The sequence below is a fragment of the Vanellus vanellus genome, assembly GCF_965231255.1.
Source record: "Vanellus vanellus genome assembly, chromosome: 15".
NCBI lineage: Eukaryota > Metazoa > Chordata > Aves > Charadriiformes > Charadriidae > Vanellus > Vanellus vanellus.
In genome coordinates this window covers 908,582-929,592 of record NC_138920.1, presented here as the reverse complement: position 1 = coordinate 929,592, position 21,011 = coordinate 908,582, and the positions used below count along the sequence as shown (strand labels likewise).

The window sequence follows — 21,011 nt, the reverse complement described above, 5'->3', positions numbered from 1 at the left end:
CACAGCGAGCGGCACAGTGAAATCAGGGCTGCCCTCCCTTCTCCAGCAGTGGCCACCGCTCTGGTATCCCGGCACAGCCCTCCGGCACAGCCCAGCACCATGGCAGCCACCAGTCCCACTGGAGCTGGATGCCCTGGCCATGTTCCCAGGGCCAAATCAGGTAATTTATCATTAATTAACATGTTCCTCTGAGGGTGGGAAAAGCTGCCTGGAGTGGAACTGCCCTCCTGCCCCTAAGGGTCCTGCTGGGATGGCTCAACTTCTGCTGACACTGACACCAGCAACACGGAGGTCTCAACAGCCTCGTGCATGCGGCATGTCACCAGCTGGTTTCTTTTGCTCACCTGGATGGCATTTTGACTCAGAGAGGACAGGTGAAGGCTATGAAATGTGCCTCGGCAAGTGGAAAAACACAGCCAGTGGAGAAAAGCCATGCAAGCTGCATTGTGAGTAATTTTATCCACAGGGAGGTGAGCCCTCTTTGTTCTGATGCCTGCGAGGAGGTTTGGTGCCTGAGGGAGAGCCACGAAGAGGAAGGAACTAGAAACTCAAACTGGAACAGAGCTCCAGAGAGACGGTATTTATTGGCATCAGGCTCAAAGGGCCTCTCCACCACTGCTGGGGCGCCAGGCACCGGAGGAGCAATGCCCTGAGCTGCTACAGAGCACATTTTCTGAAGCACAAACAGTGAAACCTGGGTGGGAGGAATCAGGGGCGGCACAGGCTCGTGGTGACGCTGGCTCCACAGCACCTGTTTGCATTTCCAAGCTCCTGGTGTGCTCAGCCCTCAGCAGAAGCCCCTTTCCCAGGGGTCCGCATGCCAGCACGGTTCCACTTGCAGCTCTGGAGCCCTGCAGGGCACAGCCCGATCGATCATTTCCGTTAGCACTAGCAGAGCAGGGAGCACCACGGGACAGGCAGCGTGGCCAGGGCAAGGCAGGAGCCGGGCGTTTGGCAGCAGAGTGCCCCAGGGCTGATTCCTGCATGGGGATGTGGCTGGGGCAGGAGCACATCTGTGGAGCACGTAGGTTGCTGTGTTCTCTACCTTTGCCTGGCCAAGGGCACTGTTGTCAGCCCATGGGAGGAGTAGGCTGGGGGACAGGGGTGCTGGGGCAGCGGAGGTGAGGGAGGCAGCAACCAGGCGAGCTGGTGCTCCCAGCCTGGTCACCCCTGGGGCGCTGGATGCAGACGGGAGCTTGGGTGATTGCATTTTAAGCAGCTGATCAATCTTCCTTCTTGAAATGAAGCACAGCTCCTACTCATTGAGCACGTGAACGAATGAAGCGGGGAAGACACCTTGCCTGTGAGGCTGTCCTTCAATCCACCCTTTCTGCAGGGAGAAAGGAAGGAAGAGGACCAGTGAGCATGGCATAGGGGCATTGAAGGGCATGAGGAACTGGCCCCATAATAGCTACCTTTGGTTGCCAAGGAAAAGATGGAAGCTAGAGAGACAGATGCAGAGCAGAAGATGACGAGTGTGACAGTTGTAGGACAGAGGCAAGAGCTGGTCATGCACATCCCAGCGCTGGTCAGCATACGCAGGTTCACTCACCCACCAGTTGCTGTCCTCCTTTTCAGACACCACAATGATCTCGCCTGTGCGGAAAGTCAGCTCATCTTCCCGGTCAGCATCACAGTCATAGAGAGCGCGGACCCTGTGGAGCAGCAGTCTGTTCTGCAAGCAGGAGAGAGCATCCTCAGGCCTCCCCAGCTTCATCAGACAAATTAAAATAGCTCTAGTGTCTTTATCCCGAAGGCCCTGGCAAAGATGTGAGGAGCAAGGATAAGAGACTGGGAGGTTTCCTGTACAGAGGGAGGGCAGAGGTGGCCCTGGCTGGTCACCTGCTGGGAGTTTGGGTGGGACAGGGATCCAGAAGACACCTCCTTGTGCTGTAGCATCCTTCCAGAGGCACCTGCTCCTGCGTCCCAGGACTGCAGCACGTGCAGTTGCACTGTCTGGGGTCCCACTTCTCTCGGGGCAGCTCTATGTGAGGACTCAGTGGTGCTGCTCAGCACAGCCCCAGGACCCAGCAACCCAAGCAAGGTGTCCCTAACGAAAGGGCTCTGCTTCTGCACAGTGTCCTCAGGGAGAAGGGTGTCCCCTGGAGCACAGAGAGGCGGGGACAATGTGGACACTGCACCCTTGTCCTTGTACAAAACTGCACCCCAACTTGCCAACCACCTGAAACCATAAACAAGGATTCCCTTAAGTGGGAGCCTTATGGGGATTTCGCAGCGTCCACAGCACCTAGCAGGGAGATGCCAACACCAGGGAGTCACAGCAGAAGTGCTGGGAGAAGTTGCTGGGACTGACTCCAGCTCAGTTCTAAACTGGTTTTGGGCAGATGTGGGAGCTGAGCTGAGCTGATCCTGTCCACCTACCAAACTGCTTCTCCGAGGAAGAAGAGATGGAACATCCCGGGCGCGGCCAGAACATGGATCTGGCTCCTGGAGGAATCGGTGTGGGCCAGGCTGTCCCACTTCACTGGGGCCAAGCATGCAGAGGGGGTCCATGGCTTTCAGGGCACCTACGACACAATCAGGTTGGTCTTCTCCTCCCACCTTTCATCACAGGTGGACAACAGCAACCACCACTGTCAGGGCACACAGTGCAGCATGAGCCTCCTCCGCAGTGCAGCGTGGGCAACAAGCACCCCATCAGTCTAGGAACTGGAAAGGGGACAGACTAGGGATAGGGTGGAGAGGGGCAGCAGGGGAACGGGATGTGGCCAAGAAGCAGAAGGACATAGAGTGGAGGCTGGGGTGAGAAGTGTGTTACCAGGAAGTGGGAGATGGGCTGTGCAGCTCCAAGGTGCCGCAAGAGCTGCCAGCACCAGCGGAAGGATGCAGCTGCCATGGGCCATGGGGCACCCTCCATTCACCCATACTCCCAAGCTCTCCCGGGATGAGGCTGTTTCCTAGAGGCATTTGGAGGCTCCAGCTGGCCAGACCTCCATCCCAGAGCACCCAGGCCTGCTCCTGGCAGCACTCACCCCTTTGTCAAAGGGTTGTGTTGTGCAAGCCACTGCCTCAGCTCCCAGCCTGTCACCCTGCCTGGGTACGGAGAGAGGGGCATATATATATTTCTGCCACGGGTCACCCGTGGAAACAAATCCAATGCCTGAAAGACAGGGATGGGGTCATTCCCATCTCCAACAGCCCAGGAAACCCCAGAATAACCCTGCCCCGGAGGCACTGGTGTCTAACAGCTAGGATACAGAGAGTCCCCTTGCGCTCAGCTGTGGGCATGCTGTTCTATGCCACAGCTCCCACAGCTCTCCCAGCCCCGCGTCCAAGAAAGAGGCCTCATGGGTCTGATCCACAAACGAGGCTCAGCCAGACCACAGCCACAGCCAACCTGACCTAAGCGCGGGTGCTGGACTGCAGACTTCCAGCAGGTCCTTCCCACCAGCATGGTCTGGCTCCTTGCCCCTCCTGTGCCTGTCCTTTCGTTACCTGAAGCCAGGCTGGTGGGGCTGGGCTGCTCAGGGCTGAGCGGTACCCAAGGTGCCGGCTCCGAGGATGTGCGCTTGTGCTTGATGCTCAGAGGCAGGGGTGGGCTCCTCCTGCTTCTTGTGTCCTCAGCAAAGATGGATGAGCTGGTAAGGAAGGGTGGATATGCCCCCTGGGGAGCTAAACACAGAGCAAGAACAGATCAGGGGTCAGCAGCAAGCTGGTGCTGAGCAGGGGTCCTGGGGTGAAGCTCCAGGGTAGAATGGACACAAACACGTGGGCAGGGATTTTCTTTGCTCTGCTTGCAGGTCTAACTTGAGAAACGCATCAGGTTGGAAGCAGAGCTAGGAATGGCAGAGGGGAAGTCAGGCAGGACTTGGTGAGTCTCCCAGAAAGCAGGGCGGCTCTTGGAGGTGGGACACACCATGGGAAGGCTGGGCAAGGATGGTGGGATCAGGTCTTGCTAAGGAGCAGAATTGCGATGCTGCTGCTTTTTCTGCCAGCAGCTTTGTCTTCCCAGCCCTGCCTCTAAAGACATGCTCCTCTGTCTCTCCCAACAGCAGCAGAATTTGGGAGGTGAGGGTGCATCCTAATGGCACCAGCGTAGGGTCTACAAGGGCGAGCGTATGCTGCAGTGCTCTTCAAAGCGGGGGTCAGCACTAGGACAGACCAGCCAACACAAGCCAGCTTTGGTCCCTCAAAGAGCAGAGGACAGAAGGGTGCCCTAGGGCACCAGAAAAACCCTCACACCCCATCAGGGCCCCAGCTCCCCCCCAGACCAGACCACCCTCTGCCAATGGAGCCAGGCTGCAACAGCTCACATTGCCAGTCCCTGCAGAACCCTGCCACAGACTCTCACCTGGCTTTGCCTGCTGGGGTGGGGATGGAGGCGGGTAGGAGGGGGCAGGTGGCACATCCAGGCTGCGGAGGCAGGCGGCTGGCAGGGGGTGGGTGTCCGGCCACCCTCCCCAGGGCACTGACCCTGCTGCCTCTGGCCTGGGGGCAGCATCAGAGGGGTGGTAGCAGCTCTGGGGATGGGCAGACCCCCTCATCACGGGACCCAGCTGGGAAAGGGATATTTGCAGGTTAGACAGAGCGGGAGCAGCTGGGCAGGTGCAGGAGCACCCGCTCCAGCACAGTGGGAGCAGGGGCAGTGGTGGCACACATGGCCCCAAGCCAGAGCCTGTCGGGACCTCACCTTCTCATCCAGGTCTTCGTCACTCTCATACATGTCGTCTTGACCCAGCCACCACTCATACTCCACGTGGACATGGGGGTTGAAGTTACTGCTCTGGGCCTGTAGCAGCTGGGGCACAGAGGAGCTCCCTGAGGACCCACCAGCCCGACCAGCCCCACAGGCAGCTGCTAGCCCCATCTTCAACCACCCGCCCATCAGGCCAACACCTGCAAGCTGCAAGCAGCGCATCAGAGCGGTGAGGAGGTTTGAGAAGGTCTACAAACACACAAATCAGGATGTGGCAGAAGTAAGGCTTGTACTCGCTGAGGAGATGCGCTCACCCCATGCAGCCTCAGTACAGCTCCAGGTGTCCCTGCCCAGCCACAGCGTGACCCCTGCCCGGCCTGTCCCAAACCGCTCTTCCCTGAGGGACCCCATGCCAGCAGGGGGGCCCCGGAGCCTGCTGGACCCCTCCACACCGCACTGGAGATGCTGAGGGGGCGTTGGTGGCCCCGCAGGACGTGTTCACATGGGTGCAGGTGTCCAACTGCTCTCTGCTACCTGCATGTGTCCCAAAACCAGAGGGGTGATGAGACAGTGTCTTACCAGCTCTTCACACAGGGGATGTCTCATCCTCCTGGCAACATCAAGGGCCGTTTCTCCCGCTTTGTTAGCTGTGAGGGGGGGGAAACAGCAGCCGTGAACACCATGAGCCTGCCCTGTGTTCAGCAAACTGAAGAGCAGTGCCGCCTTCAGGGCATCTGGGTGCAAACAAGCCCCAAAGAAGGGACAGCCTAAGCAGAGTAAAACAAAGGCTCAGGCCATGAAGGAATAGTGGCAGGGGAGATGAAGAGGGCAGGAGATGAGACACACAGATAAGGAGAAAAAGGAGCAGAAGTAAGTCCTGATGACTCACAGAAATGGGACAGGATAGCCTAAAGGTTACAAAACCAGAGGAGGACTCCATAGTTGGCACCCCTTGTCCTCTCTGTCATCGCAGGGAGCTTTCGGCAGACCCAATACATGTGTCCTGATGCCTGGTGGACACACAGACCACTCGGACACCAAGGTCCCAGTGCTTGCAAGCAGGGGTGTGAGTGCAAGTGTGAACAAGTTACTGAAGTTTTACTTCAGTCTCACTTTAAGCTAAAACCCTTTGGAGGTCTGAGGGTGGGACCTGTGAGGGTGGTGGTGTAACCGCAATGTTGTTACTTCTGCAAAACCCCTCCTTGCGGAGCTGCAGCACAAGTCTGGCTGGGGAGGGGTGGGCTGGGGGGACTCTGGTGAAAGGGAAGGGTGGGAGAAGGGAACAGCAAGAGGTCTGCGCCCTGAGGGACCACAGAGCATCCCCATACCAGCAGCAGGGTCTGCACTGTGGACTCAAGATGCTCAACGTACCAGTGGTAGTCAGTAAAGACAGAGCAGGCATGGCTGTGCCCAGCAGGGCCAAGGCAGCGAGAAATTTGGCTGCCAAATCCCTGTGCCACTGGGCGACATGAACACAGCTCTTGCCGCCCCGCCAGGGTCTCTCTGCCCTCCGAGGGGCTGCCACCCACTGCCTGGAGCCAGAAATAGGAGTGTCCCAGGAGGCAATGTTCAACCACACTTACCAGCTCGGCTGATACCTCATGGTGGAAACATTCGTGCCCCCCTATGTCACCCAGAATCCTAGTTTTAAAGCTCACTTCCGTGTTGTAAAGGGGAGATTCATGGGTAGTATGAATGGCTGGACCTGTGAACCTGGCACCAGAGCATCAGCACATGCCATCTCTGAACTCACGCTCCAGCAGCCCTCCCACCTGCTCTGCAGCATTGCAGTGTTGGCTTTGAAAATGAGTCAAGTGCCTGTTTTGGCTCCTGCTGTGCACGTGCTTCGTGGGGAAGAGCAGCTCAGGTAGTGTTTGCCTTACTGGGCTCTGTCAGCTCAGTGAGCCCACCCCAGCGCAGTCCCACCATGGAGCTGCCCACCACGGAGCAGGCCTGTGGCTGCCCACCTGGGAGGGGGACAAGTGGAGTGAGGCAGCAGCACAAGCTCCCTGGGGTCAGGAGCACCCCAGCGTGAGCTCATTCCTTCCTGGGGAGCAGAGAGGAGCATCCCGTGCTCCAACCTGGAGAGCAAAGCCACCGCTGCTGTCCCAGGCTGCCAAGAGCAGGAACCTGTGAGATTCGGTCGCGGAGGGCCATGTGCACCCCAAACCAGCTTGTTAACACCGCTGAGCCTGGAGAGCCAACCAAGAACAGTGTCAGAGCAGAGCACCTTGCTGGACGTGCAGAGAAAACCTGGGGCTGAGGCTGTGACCCCGTGGGCAAGGTCCCCACCCAATGCCATCATCAACCTGCTTCTCCCCAGCCACAGAGAAGCACTGCTGAGCACTTTCCCAAGACTAAGGAGGTGTTTGCAGAGAAGAGCTGAGAAGACACCTTGTGTGTGTGCATGGGGTGGGGGGATCCCACAGTCACTCACTGATGGCAATGTTGGCTTTGGCCTTCAGCAGCAGTTTGACACACTCGGGTTTGTTTTGAGCGCAGCAGTAGTGAAGTGGCGTGTTTTCCTCCGCCGTCTGCTTTGCCAGGCTCTTGCTGCAGCAGAGAGTGGATAATGTCAGCACCCCTGGGAAGAGTCGCTGGCCCCAGCCACAGCACACACCACCTGGTGCTGGCACAGGTGTCCTTCTTTCCACCTCGCCTGAAGAAGAGGTGGTCACCACCACCGTCATACGTCAAGTCAGAAGACATGAGGGAACCCAAGGTCCCTCTGATCTAGGCATAGTTACCCCAAGCCCAGCCCAAGGCACGTTTGCTGCGGGGGGCCTGCCCTGGTGATTTTTCTCTTTTTTGGGAGCATTTTGGAGAAGATCATCAGTCTTGCACCTTTCACTAGCACAGCTTAGCCGTGACAAGCTGACTGGGTATCATGAGCTTACCTGTTCTGGACAAGAAAATCGACAATATGCAAAGAGGTTCGATCAGACAACAGCACTGCCATGTGGAGAAGGGTCTCTCCAGGTTCCTGTAACCAAGAAAAATACATCAAGGATGAGACTGTGTCTGCCTGCAACACCACCACAGATAGGAGCACTGTCCTTTAGGGACTGTCCTTACACATTTAAAATCCCTGAGAGATGAACTGTGTCTTCAGAGTCATGACCGCCACGGCTGGTGAGAACCTAGTTAACATGCATAGAGCCGTGCCTCATGGCTTCATGAAGAAGAATCAGTCATCCCCTTTTCACATTTAGAAACTGAGGCAACCAAAGGTGACTTTTCTCCCCAGGCCAGCAGCTGAACTTTGCCAAGTCCACAACCTCACCAGAGCCCCTGAGTGTGCAACAGCTGCTCCCCACAGAGCTGCTTCTCGCTTGCCAGTTTGTCCCAAGACATCCCATATGGATGGTGCTTCTTGCTTACTGCAGCATTTTGCTCCTTTGTTTTTACTCTGGAGGACACCTACCAGCGTCTTTGCTGTCACGGCAGTGTGCCCACAGCTCCAAGGGTTAGGGCTGCACTCTCTTCTTGACCCTTACAGCAAGGACCCACTCTGTGGTTTGGCAGGAAAAAATGCTGCCCTGATTTTTCAGCCTACAGCGAGACTTGGATGTCCTGAGAAAATCTGCTCAGAAGTTTACAAGCAAATCTCGGTTACAAATTAGCCTTTGGAAAGCCTTGGGCTGGTGGTTGTGACTTCTGCCCACCCCCCACACACAGCATGAGGAGGGCTATGGGGTCATGGCCAGAAAATCTCTCTCTGCCATGATGTTCCTCACCCTGCTCAAATCTGCCTGTTGCTCCAGGCTCACAGAAAGCACTGTTTTCATCAGAAAAGTCTATCCCCTCCTGGGCACAGGGACTCTTATGGACAGGCTGGAGAGGCGACGGCAAAGCTGTTTGTCATATGGGCCCACAGGACAGCTGGACATACCTGCAGAGGTGCCAGCACAGGCTCGCTCAAATCCACGTTCTCTGCATACGCTTGGAGCAAAGAAAATATGTCTTTGTCCTTGATGGCTTCTGGGAGGCCAGAGTGCTGAGCAGCAGGGCTCCTCTTGGCATATTTCTTCTCAACATACTTGGAAATGATAAAATGTTTCCGAAAGGCCCTGCCAGAGACCAGCCGAATGAGAGTTAGCGGCCACAGAGCGACCTAGTGAGCATCCCGGGATCACCCTCCTCCTCTCCCGCTGCCCCAGCCACCTTCCCTCTCTCTCCTTCAGACCTGACAGAAAGTTTAGCACCTTTCCTCTCTCTGTCCTATTTCCCAAACTCCTCTACAGTAGCATGCATAAATAACTCTTGCAAAGACTGTGGTTTTCTTAAAGCTGCTTCTCCTGCGGTTATATAATTAAACAAGAACTTGACTTTCTTGCATTTAAAGTGTGAGTACTGTCATGGCAGGGGGGTGAGGACCCCTGCATCCACCACGGGAAGCCAGAACCAGATCCCTGTCTTTCTTTCCAGGGACCCCACCACCTCCATCCAGCACCCCAACGTCCTGTGCTGGGGGAGACAGGGAAGGGTCAGTGGTTCTCCCCCGCTCCCAGCCACTCATTGCTTTCCAGAACCCCCTCCATCGCCTCTGCTCCAGGATGAGGAGCCCTGACCCCTCCATCCTTCCAAGTGGGAGGAGCTGAGGGGTGCACTGGTTATTTATATATGGCCCTGGTGATGTTTTCTGCTCTCTTCTCTCTTTCCTCCTTTTCCTCCCCAGCCCTGACCCATCCTTTGCCTTTTGGATCCCTCTGCCCTCCCAGGTCAGTGCTGGGCTCAGCTCCCTGATGGTAAAAATTAGGGGAAGGAGCAGAAATCTCAAGGACTAGGAAACACCACATGGCACAAATGGGCTGAGAGTATCCATGGGTCAGGAGCAGCTTCCAGACTGGCCGAGTAAGCTGGGTCTCTCCCCCTGAAGAGGTCAAGCAGAGGTGGTGATCAGCCAGAGGATCTGGGGTGGCCGCAGGTGCTCCATGGGCAAAGGAGTGTTCCAAACAGAAGAGGCCATTGAGGAAGAGCTGAATTATTCATTTCATGCAGTTTCAGTTTCCCCAGCATCCAAGCGGAAGGGTGGATCTGGCAACCTTGACTATGCTGTTCCAGTTGTATTTTCCTCCTCTCCTAGCTCTCTGCTGCTCTCTCCCTGCCAAGTGCAGTTCCTTATCCACCTATTCACTGCAAGGGAGGTCCGCATGATCTAAACAGTGCCCTAGTCAGGACTTGCATGGCTGTAATGGAACCTGATCATGCCTACTCTGCTTTCCAGTCTTCTGAAAGTTGGCCCCTGACAATAAGCTCCCCAGCTGTTACCCCCAAGAGCTCTGCTGCACCCCAGCTTTATGGCACTAAGCCCTGGAGAAGCCCCCAGCTATTGCTGGTACCAGCCACACCACCCCAGCTCTCCCCTGTCTTCTGCAGAACCTAGAGGTGTGGGCACTCCAGGATGAAGGACGGAGGTTCCCACATCCTAAGTAGATCCTTGCTCAATGCCTACACTGATCCCACCGACCCTGGGCCCCAGCCACAGTGAACTGCTCTGCACCGCACAAGTTCCTGTCCCCCGTCCCACTCCACACTCCCGCCCTTCCCTGCCCTGCTGATGTGCAGCCAGGGCCATCCTGCTCGGCAGCTCCACTTATTTCTCTTTGTGCCTTTTCCTTTCCAGCACCGATTCCTCAACCCCGTCCTGACCTCAAGGCCAATACTTGAGCTGTCCTGCTGGCTCTTCCTCACTCTTCTCTCCTTTATCAAACCTTTCCTGCTGACTTGATGCTTCTAAAAACAAGTTACAGTCTGGTGAGGAGATCGGGTGGTGCCATGTGCCTGGTCACTGCGGGGAGCGCAGAGGGCCGCAGAGTGTGTGCCCACGGGTGAGGGCCCTGTATCTAACATCCCATAAAAAACAGCTCTTGCATAGCAACTCACATGTCACTGTGCGCTGTGGGCTTCAGGGAGAAGCTGGGGAGGTTTGCTTCCATGATGTTGTTGAAGCCAGAGTTGCTGATATTCCTCGCCAGCTGCAAAACAGCCAAGCCAGAGGTGACATGAGACACGCAGCAGCTCTAACTGCATGGCAGCAGGAGAGGGAGCTCCAGGCTGAGATCCTGACCAGGTATCAAGGGCATGTCAAGGGGTGCCAGGATGTGTGCGCCCAGTGGCCAGAGACTCTGCCCTAACTCCTACTGCTGAGATCTCCCAACTCCAGCAGTGCAACCAACCCCAGAGCCGACCGCTGGTCTCGGATCTGGGCGAGCAATGATCCCTGCCAAACACTCCCATCCCCTACCCTGATGCCCACCAGCTGTCAGCAGCTCCCATGACAGCCCTATCAAACCCATGAGCCCCCAGGGCACTGTGGCCCTAAAACAGCCCCAGGCAAGGTTTCCAACCCCCTGCCTGCCCCACACTCTGCTCTACCCCAGTTCAAGCTTGGCCCTGCCCCACAGCTCCCCTGCACCAAGGGACACCGATGGGGAAAGGGGACTGAGGGAGACGGGTGACAGAGCAATGGCAAAATGACTCCCCCCTCTCCTCCTTGAAGATGACAATTCCTGCCACAATAACCATTCAACCCTGGAATTACTGATGGGTATGCATCAGTTTAACAGGTGAAAACCCCACTGAATTAACTTAGTTTCAGGAAGGGCACAGCAGAAGGAGGGGGAGGCTGGAGGAGAGAGCACACTGGCAGCATCCTACCAGCAATTCAGAGGTTGCCAGCTTGTCCAGAGACAGCGACTGGATGCGGGAGAGATGCACACCCATCTCTCTGTGAAGCCCAGAGCACTCAATGCAGATCAGGATGCCCAAATTAATGGAGAGCCAAGTGGGATCTGTAGAGACAAGGGTGCCAGACTCATGTGCATCTACTGCCTCTCCTCCCCGTCCGCCCACCACCACCCCAGGGCACAAGCTCCACAGCAGAACAGAGGGGACAGGCAAGACCCCAGTAGCCTGCAGGTTCCCAGGAGCTGGATGCTGCAGAGGGTCGGGCAAAGGTCTGCCTGTCCAGGGGGAAGGAAGCACGGTGGCCCCACAGCCGTGGGCTGGCTCTCACCTGGGGCCGAGCAGTCGCAGCACTCCCTGTTCCCAGGCATGCCTCTGACCTCCTTGATGATTGCCCGGGTCAGCTCCTCCCAGCTGCTCTCCCCTCTGCCCTGCGCCTTGCTGAAGGCCAAGTTCAGCGCCTCCTCCTTGCTATTGCTGAGGACGGACACCCAGCTGCACGGGCAGAAAGTGGCTTAGGAGCAGGGTCCCATGTGGCCATGCTCGGGCTGCAGGGTGAGGAGGGCAGTGGGGCTCATCCCACTGCTGCAGGGGGAGATCCCGCACTGCCCCAGCCTGCACAGCAGCCACCACGCGCAAAGGTCCTGCACGGGATTCCAGCAGCAAACTGGGTGCCATCAAGCTCCACATCCTGCTCACAGCCATCCATCTCCCCCGGAGTGATCAGGACACAATCAGGATGGGAAGGGCATCGAACAGGGGGCTGCAGCGTACTGCTTAATTAACCAAAGAGCTGGCTCCTCATCAGCAGCCAGAGGAGCATTTTTTGGTCCGCAGCGAGGCGCCAGCAGTACTTACGCGGCACAGTCCTGCTCATCCTCTGCCAGGAAGCGGTACGTGCGGTTGTCTGAAACACAGAGAACCGATCTCTAGGCACCCCGCTCGTCCATCCGTCCTGCCAGGCAGGGCAGGACGCACAGCATGCCTGAGCTGGGCTCAGCAGAGCCAGGAGAAATCTCCAGCCTGGGCAGCTGGGGTGACAGTCATCTCTGTCTCACTCAGCCCCTCACCAGTGCATCCCAGGCAAAGGGACCTGTACCTGTACCAGGAACGAGGGATGCTGGTGTTAGCTAAGCTGCAGCCCAGGAACTTGGGTTGTCCCCACGCACCCCACACGGTCCCATGGCAGTGCTGCCTCCCTCACACCCTGCATGTGCATCACTGGTCCTGAGCAGAGCTGCCTCCTGGCACGATTTCCCCAGGGTAATGCCCCTCAAGCTGGCCCAAAGCTACAGAGCTTCCCCTCATCCCTACCCACGCTGGCTCTCTGAGCCCCAAGCACTGCTTGCCACTCTGGACCCTTCCCGGAAGAACCGCAGGGCAGGCACCAGCACTCACGGGAAACCAGATCGAAGCATTTCTTGTCATCCGTGTTTGGCTTCACCTGGCAGGTCAGTAAATTCAGCTTGGCTGGTGGGCGGTTGAGCTACAAGCAGAATGAGGAAGCATCAAAGGGCTATGGTCCAGCAGTGAGGAGCACCGCCTGGTTCTGGAGACAGAGGCACAGACCTGCCTCGCGCCCAGCACTTTGTCTTCGGCTCTGCTCTCAGGCGCAATGCAAGAAATAGCAACACAGACCTTTTCTTTCCCGACAGCCACCCCGTGCTTGGAGCCAGGTCCCCTGGCTCATGCCCCTCCGTGCACACAGGCAAACGAGGACCTCCTGTATTTGTCTAAACCTCTCTTGGATTGCAGGCACTTTAAGTCTCAACAGAAAGCCTCCTCCACCAGGGCAGCCCAGCAAGGCAAGCAGCAGGCACGAGGGCTCTGACAAGCCCCACAAAGTCACCGGCATGCCTGGCAGTGGCAGGCCCTGAGGACCCTGCAGCAGTGGGCAGCAGCTCCCAGGGAGGAGCGGAGCAGAGCAGAGTGGAAGAAGTGGGTCTTACCAAGCCATGAGAGATGGTCAGGTAGCCATTGCTGATGGTGCATTTCCTCTTCTGCCAGACTTTTCTCAACCTGGAAATGAGCAGAGAGTGAGCCAAGAGGACATACATACGGAGGAGCAGACATGCAATGCAGCACAGTGCTGGCAAACGGAGGAGCCATGCAAAGGCACAGCACAGCGCCGCAGCTCTCATCAGACATGCTGGCTGGGCTGCCACAGATGGGGTCTGTCATTCTTGGTCTGTTCTGGGCTGAGGAGAAGCCATCATATGGCATGACAGGCTTGTACAGACAGGCTGTGGAGGTGATACGGGTGCAGAGCACCAATCAGGGCAGCAGGACCCGCTAGCAGAGCGCAAAGCCCTTTGCAGAAGCACTCAGCAAACATCCAAGACCATCACCTCCAAACTGCTCCCAGGTTGGCTTTCCTGTGCCTGCCATTCAGGGCAGACCATAGCACAGGAGAAAGGTGGAAGAGATACACTCGAAAAGGGAGAGAGACTGAACTTCAGTCTGCAGTGAAGAAGACTCCTGAGCCCCAGTTCATTATTTTCTGTCCAGTTTCAGGGTTTTTTTAGGACACTTCACAGTCTTTTCCAAGTGTGCAAGTCTCCCAGTGCAGGACCCCTGTGATTCACAGCAAGCATCCTCCCACACACTGGTGGGAGATGATCCTCTTTCCAAAGACAGCAGAGTGCTTTCCAGAAACTCAGGGTCTGGCTCCTGGGAGAGGGGCACAGGATGGCTGCTGGCGCTCTCTCCCCTCTGGTCCGTGATGCCACCTCAAGGTAGCACTGACCCACACTGTGTCTAATTCACCCCATATTTCTTCTCCTTCCCCTAATTTTTACCATCAGGGAGCTGAGCCCAGCACTGACCTGGGAGGGCAGAGGGATCCAAAAGGCAAAGGACAGGTCAGGGCTGGGGAGGAAAAGGAGGAAAGAGAGAAGAGAGCAGAAAACATCACCAGGGCCGTATATAAATAACCAGTGCACCCCTCAGCGCCTCCCACTTGGAAGGATGGAGGGGTCAGGGCTCCTCATCCTGGAGCAGAGGCGATGGAGGGGGTTCTGGAAAGCAATGAGTGGCTGGGAGAGGGGGAGAAGCACTGACCCTTCCCCGTCTCCCCCAGCACAGGACGTTGGGGTGCTGGATGGAAGTGGTGGGGTCCAAGCTGGAAGGAAAGACAGGGATCTGGTTCTGGCTTCCCGTGGTGGATGCAGGGCTCCTCAACCCAGTGCTCACAGGACTTGAGAGGACATGGGGTATCTTCACAGGCTACAAATGCCCTCAGGGCTAAAAGACAGACACAAGCTGCCTGGACCTCTGTGCTGAAAGCTGTTGGAGGCTGGGATGGCGTCGAGCACACCTTCATGCATGCTTGTCCTGTTCCCCTGCCTTGTGGCCACTCCAGGGAGAGGAGGTTTGCCTGGCTGAACCCTGCTCTGGCCCCAGGTCACCAAAGCACCACTGGCGTGCTGGATCTCAACTTACCCATCGCTTTTCTTGAAGAGGGTCCCCGACTTCTCCATGCCGTACTGCTTGTTCCCTTGCAGCTGGTGCATGTTGTACCCTGCCTGCTTGTTCCCAGGGTCCTGGCAGCAGGAGAGAAATAGCAGCAAGGCCCTACCCCATCAGTACTGCTAGCAACCAAGAGCATATCCCCACAGCACTGCCACGGCCCCTGGGCTCCCCAAAGCTCACCAGGAACCCCACGGCTTTTGGCATCAGCAGGCGGACGCTATATAAGCAGCTACCGTGCCGTGCACTCGACAGGTGCCACCCTGCATTCCCTCACAAGACAGATCAGACTTTACCTCTTTCTGCTCCAGCTGCAGCGCTGTTTTCAGCTGATCCCGAAGCGAGCAGAGCTGCTTCTTCTCCTCGTCCTGCCTGATCTTCATCTGAAAGGCGCCGGAGCACAGTGAGCCGCTCACAGGGCAGCAGGAGGCTCGCGCCTCAGCTGCAGCATCCCGCTCCTCCTGGGTGCAGGAGAGGTGCCCCCACGCCACCCTCTGCCCTCGCTGCCTCCCTGTGTGTGTCCGTGGGACGCATCGAGCTCCATTCCTGCGGTGGGAGGTTGCCACTCATCCCCTGCTGTGCCTTGGTATGTGGTATGTGCAAGAAGTTCTTCAGTGGAAACCTCCTTGAGGGGGGGGAGCAGGCATGTCCCTGGTGCTGGGACTGGAGAGCAGTCTGCATTTTACTGAGGAAACAGCTGTTTGCAGCTCTCCGCAGTGTAAAAACAAGCAACGGCTTGAAGGTCACCACGGTGGTTTGTTTTTTGTTTCCTTGGTAGCGTCAGTAATTAATATAATGTAAAGGTCTCCAAGCCATCAAAAAGTTGATGGACTTTGGCACAAGAATGTGGCCCTGAAATGGAGCCCGGGGGTTTGTCTGCAAGAGGGATCCCTGAGATGCTGCTTTCTGTGCTCAGTTGCTCTGCTCTGTGGTGGCACCTCCCCTCTTTTTATTATTTAGATAATGAATTTTAACATGAATGATTACAAATTATGGAACAAGCAGGGTAATACCCCTAAAGCAGATTAATTCAAACAAAGCAGCAGATGCCTGGAGGAGACCTGCACTACAGGACCACATGCAAGTGATGCTGACACAATATCTGGGTGAGTACAATATCCCAAGCCTCTGCAAATCTTGACTTGCAAGGAGGTATGGAGAAGGATGAGCAAGCCCAAGCAAACTGGAATGGAGGTCTAGAAATGCTGGTAAACCGACATAAACCCTCTGCTGCACTTGGAGGACACCACACCACCCGGGACATGAGTGCTCAGACTGTCTCTGAAAGCCTTGCCACTTGGAAAAACTCCTTTCTGTCTCTGGGTTGTGTATGACTGACAGAGCCCAAAGTCAAAAGCTAAAGTTCACAAGGCTTACACGACCTGCCTGCCTCTACAGCAAAACAAAGCCCCCAAGGAAATGTACTAAGAGCTTGAGTTGACAGCAACAGGCATGGAAAACTAAGACCACAAATGAGAAATCTGGAAGTCCGCAGAGCAGCTAAGGCTTTGGGAGATGAATATGTTAGTGCCTCCTTGGTACCCATGTTTATGCTTGTTCTTCCTACTCTGTGTCCTGGGGTATGGCAGTGTAATTGTCCCACTCCCAGCGAAGGCTGCATTTCACCCCTCTGTGGGCTGCTGTGCATCAGAGGATCAGGAAATAATGATTAATAGATGTGACAGAGCTGCAAAAGTCCTCAGTCTGCTTCTGCAGAGGAACACGAGGCCCTGGGGAAGACATGTCTGCTCTCCAGCCTGTTTCTGCTTGCCGCACCCAACTTCAGATGAATACTCACACTCTGCAGCTCTGGGATGAGTGTCTCTGTAAATTTCTTAAGTTTTGCTGTTGTGTTTAAACATTCCTGGAAAAAACTGAGAGGAGAGGGCTAATGTAAGGGCACGGCCTGAAATCCTCCTCTTAGCACTGGCTGTGAAGGCTACAGACCCCAGGCCCCCCTTAGCTCCTGCTTCAGAGCCCATCATGCCTTCAGCAGGCAGTGCTTTCACTTCGTAGTTGAAAAAATCTTTCTTGGGAAATGTATTTCAGAAAGATTTGGAGTCGGTTAAATTCAGGGAGAGTGCTCAGCACTCTGTCTTCTTTGCATCCCAGATTTCTGCTTTACACTGGCTTACGAAAATGTCAAACTAAAGAGAGGAAACACACCCCCTTGATATTCCTGCCTCCACTGCCTCCAGGAGAAGAGGACTATCAGCAAGTTACAGGACAGGCCAAGCCGACTGCAGGAACCCAGGTCTTGAAAGTTAAGCCACCCCCAGGTCCCCTCTACAACCAGTGCTTCAGGAGAGAAAGGGTGTGCAGGAAGGTTACCAGTTGCTCTTACTTGAACTGTGAGCTGCAGTGCTTGATGTGGTTTTGCAGCAGGTCAATCCCTTTCTTGGTTTTGATCTCATTCACTTTGATTAGATACTGAAGGGAAAAGGACACAGGGACTGAATTTGTAGCTTAGAGAGAAATACCTTTTTTGCACTTTTTGATGGCCTCCCTCCAAGTGTGTTGTGGCCCACCCTGGCAGTAACACCCTGATGGGAGCAGCTCATGTGGCTTTTATGGGGTGAGAAGGCAGTGGTAAGCAGGACCCAGTGCTCTGATCTGGCCAATAGAGTGGTAGACCCACAGTGGTGGCATGGACCCTGCGCTTGCTGGGCTTTACTTATGCAGGGCAAACACTCAGTTAACACACCCTCAAAGATTCACCATTCATGGTGCCTCCCCTGAAGAACAGCCACCTTTCCTATAGACCTTCAAACTTCATCGCTCAAGAGCCAAGTCCCTCCAAAACCTACTAGACTTGATCTGTGAACTGTATCGCCTCCGCCTGACCCTACTGACAATGTCAGTGCTGCGGACCTGCCTGCCTATATCCTACATGCAGCTGGCATCTCAGCCTGCCTTGAGGACCTTCAGAAGTGAGCTGAAAATTCAGATTTCCAGCCCAAACTTGTCTGCCACATCACCCAGCCCACCCCCCACCATAACAACCTCACCCGTGAAAACCAACCCTGGCCCTTTCTGTCAGTGGACTGACAACGTGAAACGGTGTGTTGTGCTGTGAAACACCTTGAATATTTCTCCATCCATCTCTGGACTACTCCTATACCAGCGTCAGCTCTCTTGACATTGCAACTACTGTAAAAACAGCAACCATTTCCAGAAGACCCACAGGCCAACATAGTAAATCACCTTCCAAAATACATGTTCAACATGGCCAACCCCAGACTTCCCTGTATTTATTCTGAGGGGATCATTCAAAACATTCTAGATGCATCAGAAGAAGCATTTCCCAGAAGACACCCTCTCAGGAACCCAAATGCCACGTGTGGACTCACATCAGCACAGAACGAAACCTCCACCTGACCTACTGGCTCTGTTTAGGGACAATACAGTTCTGTAGCACAAAGGCTTCCGATATTTGAAGTAGAATAACAGTTTCAATACAGAAACAGTAACTGTTTCCAAAACATGATTACAAAGAGCTGGATATTTTGAACAAAATTGGTATCTTCCAACATTTTGCTCATGCTGTTGCTTGTGATGTGTGGCAGTGGGACCAGAAAATCCTATTTGCAGGGGAGTTGGGCTTAGTTTATCCCACCAAGCAGAGGGAGGGTTATGGCGAGAAAGAGCTCCTGAGAGGGAACAGGGACCTCTGTGCCAGCAGTGTCCACCATGGGCAGTCAGGAAGAAGCTTGGATCCAAATTCTTGATGGAATTTTCCCGAAGTTGTTATCTCTACTGCCAGCTTAATTAATACAGGCTCAAGCTTTGGCTAAACTCCTTGATCAGCCCCTGCCCCAGGTTAGCTTGAGCCTACCACAACCCAGGCAGCTCTCTGAGGGAAGATACCCAGGTTCTTGCTGGCACAACAGACGTGGCCAGCTGAGCAATGGTCCCTGGGGATCTGCAGCCCACCTCGGTGCCGCTCCCCAGAGGCTGAGCAGAGGGAGCTGCTGGTTGCTGATGGTGCCCAGGGCAGAGCCTAGGGGACTTCAGCATCCCAGGAAGGCAGATACCTGCAATACCCTGGGCACAAGCATCGCTCACTGACCAGGGACAGAAGATGGCCCTGAATGAAAAATCAGTGTGGATTCAGACAAAAAGGCTGCTCTGAAACAATCCTAGGTCAGAGGCCAAGTGGGAAACACCAGCATGAGAGTGACTGCTGATGTCTGCCCGCTCCAGACCAGGGTCTGCCAGGGCTGTGGCACAGTTGCTGTGCACCAGTGGAAGGGAAATGCATCCCTTGGATGCCAATTCAGTGACTCTAACACCACTGCACATGACACAAGCTAGTCCCTGTCCTTACCTCACACATGTTCAACTGGAAGGTCCTACGCTCCTTCTCCATCTCCTCAGCAATCTCCCCCCCGCTCACCTCGCTCCTCACCATGCCGTGCTGCTTCGCCAGCTCACGCTTCTCCTTCTCGATCTTGGCACTCAAGAGAAGAGATATGTGAAAAGCTCCGTCCAACTGCTTGCCAGCGAAGGCAGGCAAACATCAGCCCGAGGGTGAGGGAGCCTGAAGACTTACAGTTTGCTCTCATAGTCTTTGCAGGCCTTCTCAAATGGTTTCTTGAACTCCTAGGAAGAGCCAAAGGCACCATTTAATGACTACAACTGGGACAGAGCCTTCCTCATTCTCAGTGTACTGCATTCCCACGGGGTCACCCTGGCATAAAGGCCCTTGCAGACCCAGGACATGGCTGCCCAAAGGGGTGTCACTCCTCAGGAAGGTCCTTGCCTCTCTTCAGTGCACAGCGGACACGTGTGCTCACTAGTGCAGGTTCACTCACAGGCACATGCTTGCACATGCATAGGCTCCAAAACATACATCGCACGTCTACATCCTTAGGTATGTACATGGCAGTACCCGGCTATAACATCTTTCCCACACTCACAATTTTAAGGGAAGTAATGGATTTTTTCCTTCATATTTTATATTCTTTAACCAATTTACTTCATACCAGAAGTTCCATAATTTGCTCTCTCCTTCCATTTTCATGCTCCTGTATAGCACAAACTTCCAAAATGATACCTAAATGTTCATCATTTATTTCAGTATTTGACAATTAGTCCTTTGGAAGCCCCCAAACCCTGCCACAGTTCCCATCCCTCTTTCTGCAGTCCTGTCCAAAATTTCCCTCCACTTTCCCAGAGGTTCAGCTGTTTGCTCAAGGATCCCCAGCCCAGCTCTGATACAGTCCGTCTGCAAAACCTTCATCAAGCGTTTGAGGAAACTGCAGAGCTGGGAGAAAATCTATAGAGTGGAACCATACAAGATTAAAAAGGTAAAATTACAGAATTAATATTGTTGAAACAGGTTCATTACTAGGTCAAGGATTCAAGAGGAAAAGTAGTATCAGAGAAAAATATAAAACCCTAAGAGAAGAAAATGCAGGGGATTTGCCAGAGTCTCAGCAGGTCTGGTGGAGGACAGCAATGACCAATAGTAAGAATCTGTTGCAGGGAGCAGCAGCCCTGTCTGTCCCTGCTCCTCCCACGCTGCTCTGCCCAGCCAGCATGAATCCTCAGGTGTATTATCATGGTGCTGAGCATATTAATGTCAAGCTTCAAGTCCTAACAGTCTTGTGTGTACATCTGTTTCAAGTTGTACATACCCTGCTCGCAGAGTCTCTGTGCTCAAAACCACCCAGAGAGGAATGGTGCCCAGTCACAACTGGCAGCTGCTCCACCACATTAGATGAAGGCTATGATCAGCAATCCCTCAAGAGTGACCTCACTCCAGCATCACGTTTGGGATCGCTCCAGCCGCCTCACCCCAAACACCCACAGGCACGGGCACCCCTAAGCAGGCAGAGGTACCCAGGGGCAACTGCGCAGAGCTGAGGGCCTGAGTACAGCCACGGGGACTTGGTGGTAGGAATGTGTGTGCAGACTTACCAAGGACTATGATGGCCTTCCCATTGGTTAAAAAAAGCAAAAATTAAATACGAGTTTGATGTTTTTCCTAAAATCTACACTGATGAGTGCTGTGATATCTCTGATATCTCTACAGTGCTGAAGATCAAATTGCATGATCACCTCAGTACTTGCTACTCTGAAGTCCCTGCAAGGTACCTGCAGCTTGTAGATACACGCATGCACGCTCAGATTCACACCAACACATGTGTGCTCACACATGTAAATGCAAGAGCCAAAGGTGGGTCTGTGGGACGGG

At 54.9% G+C, this 21,011-nt stretch overlaps 1 protein-coding gene across 1 annotated transcript in view; it reads right to left on the bottom strand.

Annotated features, from left to right (window-relative positions):
- Positions 1-602: 602 nt before the first annotated feature.
- LOC309678350 (arf-GAP with SH3 domain, ANK repeat and PH domain-containing protein 1-like) overlaps positions 603-21,011 on the bottom strand; it is a gene marked incomplete at its 5' end in the record, with an annotated part of 25,836 nt that continues 5,427 nt past the window's right edge. Inside the window, 22 exons of the mRNA XM_082491358.1 lie at positions 603-1,330; positions 1,553-1,675; positions 2,383-2,528; positions 3,457-3,633; positions 4,313-4,517; positions 4,652-4,759; positions 5,237-5,304; positions 7,095-7,210; positions 7,555-7,640; positions 8,550-8,727; positions 10,544-10,635; positions 11,318-11,451; positions 11,676-11,839; positions 12,203-12,251; positions 12,743-12,830; positions 13,294-13,363; positions 14,786-14,886; positions 15,109-15,195; positions 16,611-16,686; positions 17,157-17,242; positions 19,140-19,269; positions 19,365-19,414. Coding sequence (XP_082347484.1) covers positions 1,256-1,330; positions 1,553-1,675; positions 2,383-2,528; positions 3,457-3,633; positions 4,313-4,517; positions 4,652-4,759; positions 5,237-5,304; positions 7,095-7,210; positions 7,555-7,640; positions 8,550-8,727; positions 10,544-10,635; positions 11,318-11,451; positions 11,676-11,839; positions 12,203-12,251; positions 12,743-12,830; positions 13,294-13,363; positions 14,786-14,886; positions 15,109-15,195; positions 16,611-16,686; positions 17,157-17,242; positions 19,140-19,269; positions 19,365-19,414 — 2,409 coding nt within the window. The 3' untranslated portion in view covers positions 603-1,255. The remainder of the gene's footprint in view (positions 1,331-1,552; positions 1,676-2,382; positions 2,529-3,456; positions 3,634-4,312; positions 4,518-4,651; positions 4,760-5,236; positions 5,305-7,094; positions 7,211-7,554; positions 7,641-8,549; positions 8,728-10,543; positions 10,636-11,317; positions 11,452-11,675; positions 11,840-12,202; positions 12,252-12,742; positions 12,831-13,293; positions 13,364-14,785; positions 14,887-15,108; positions 15,196-16,610; positions 16,687-17,156; positions 17,243-19,139; positions 19,270-19,364; positions 19,415-21,011) is intronic.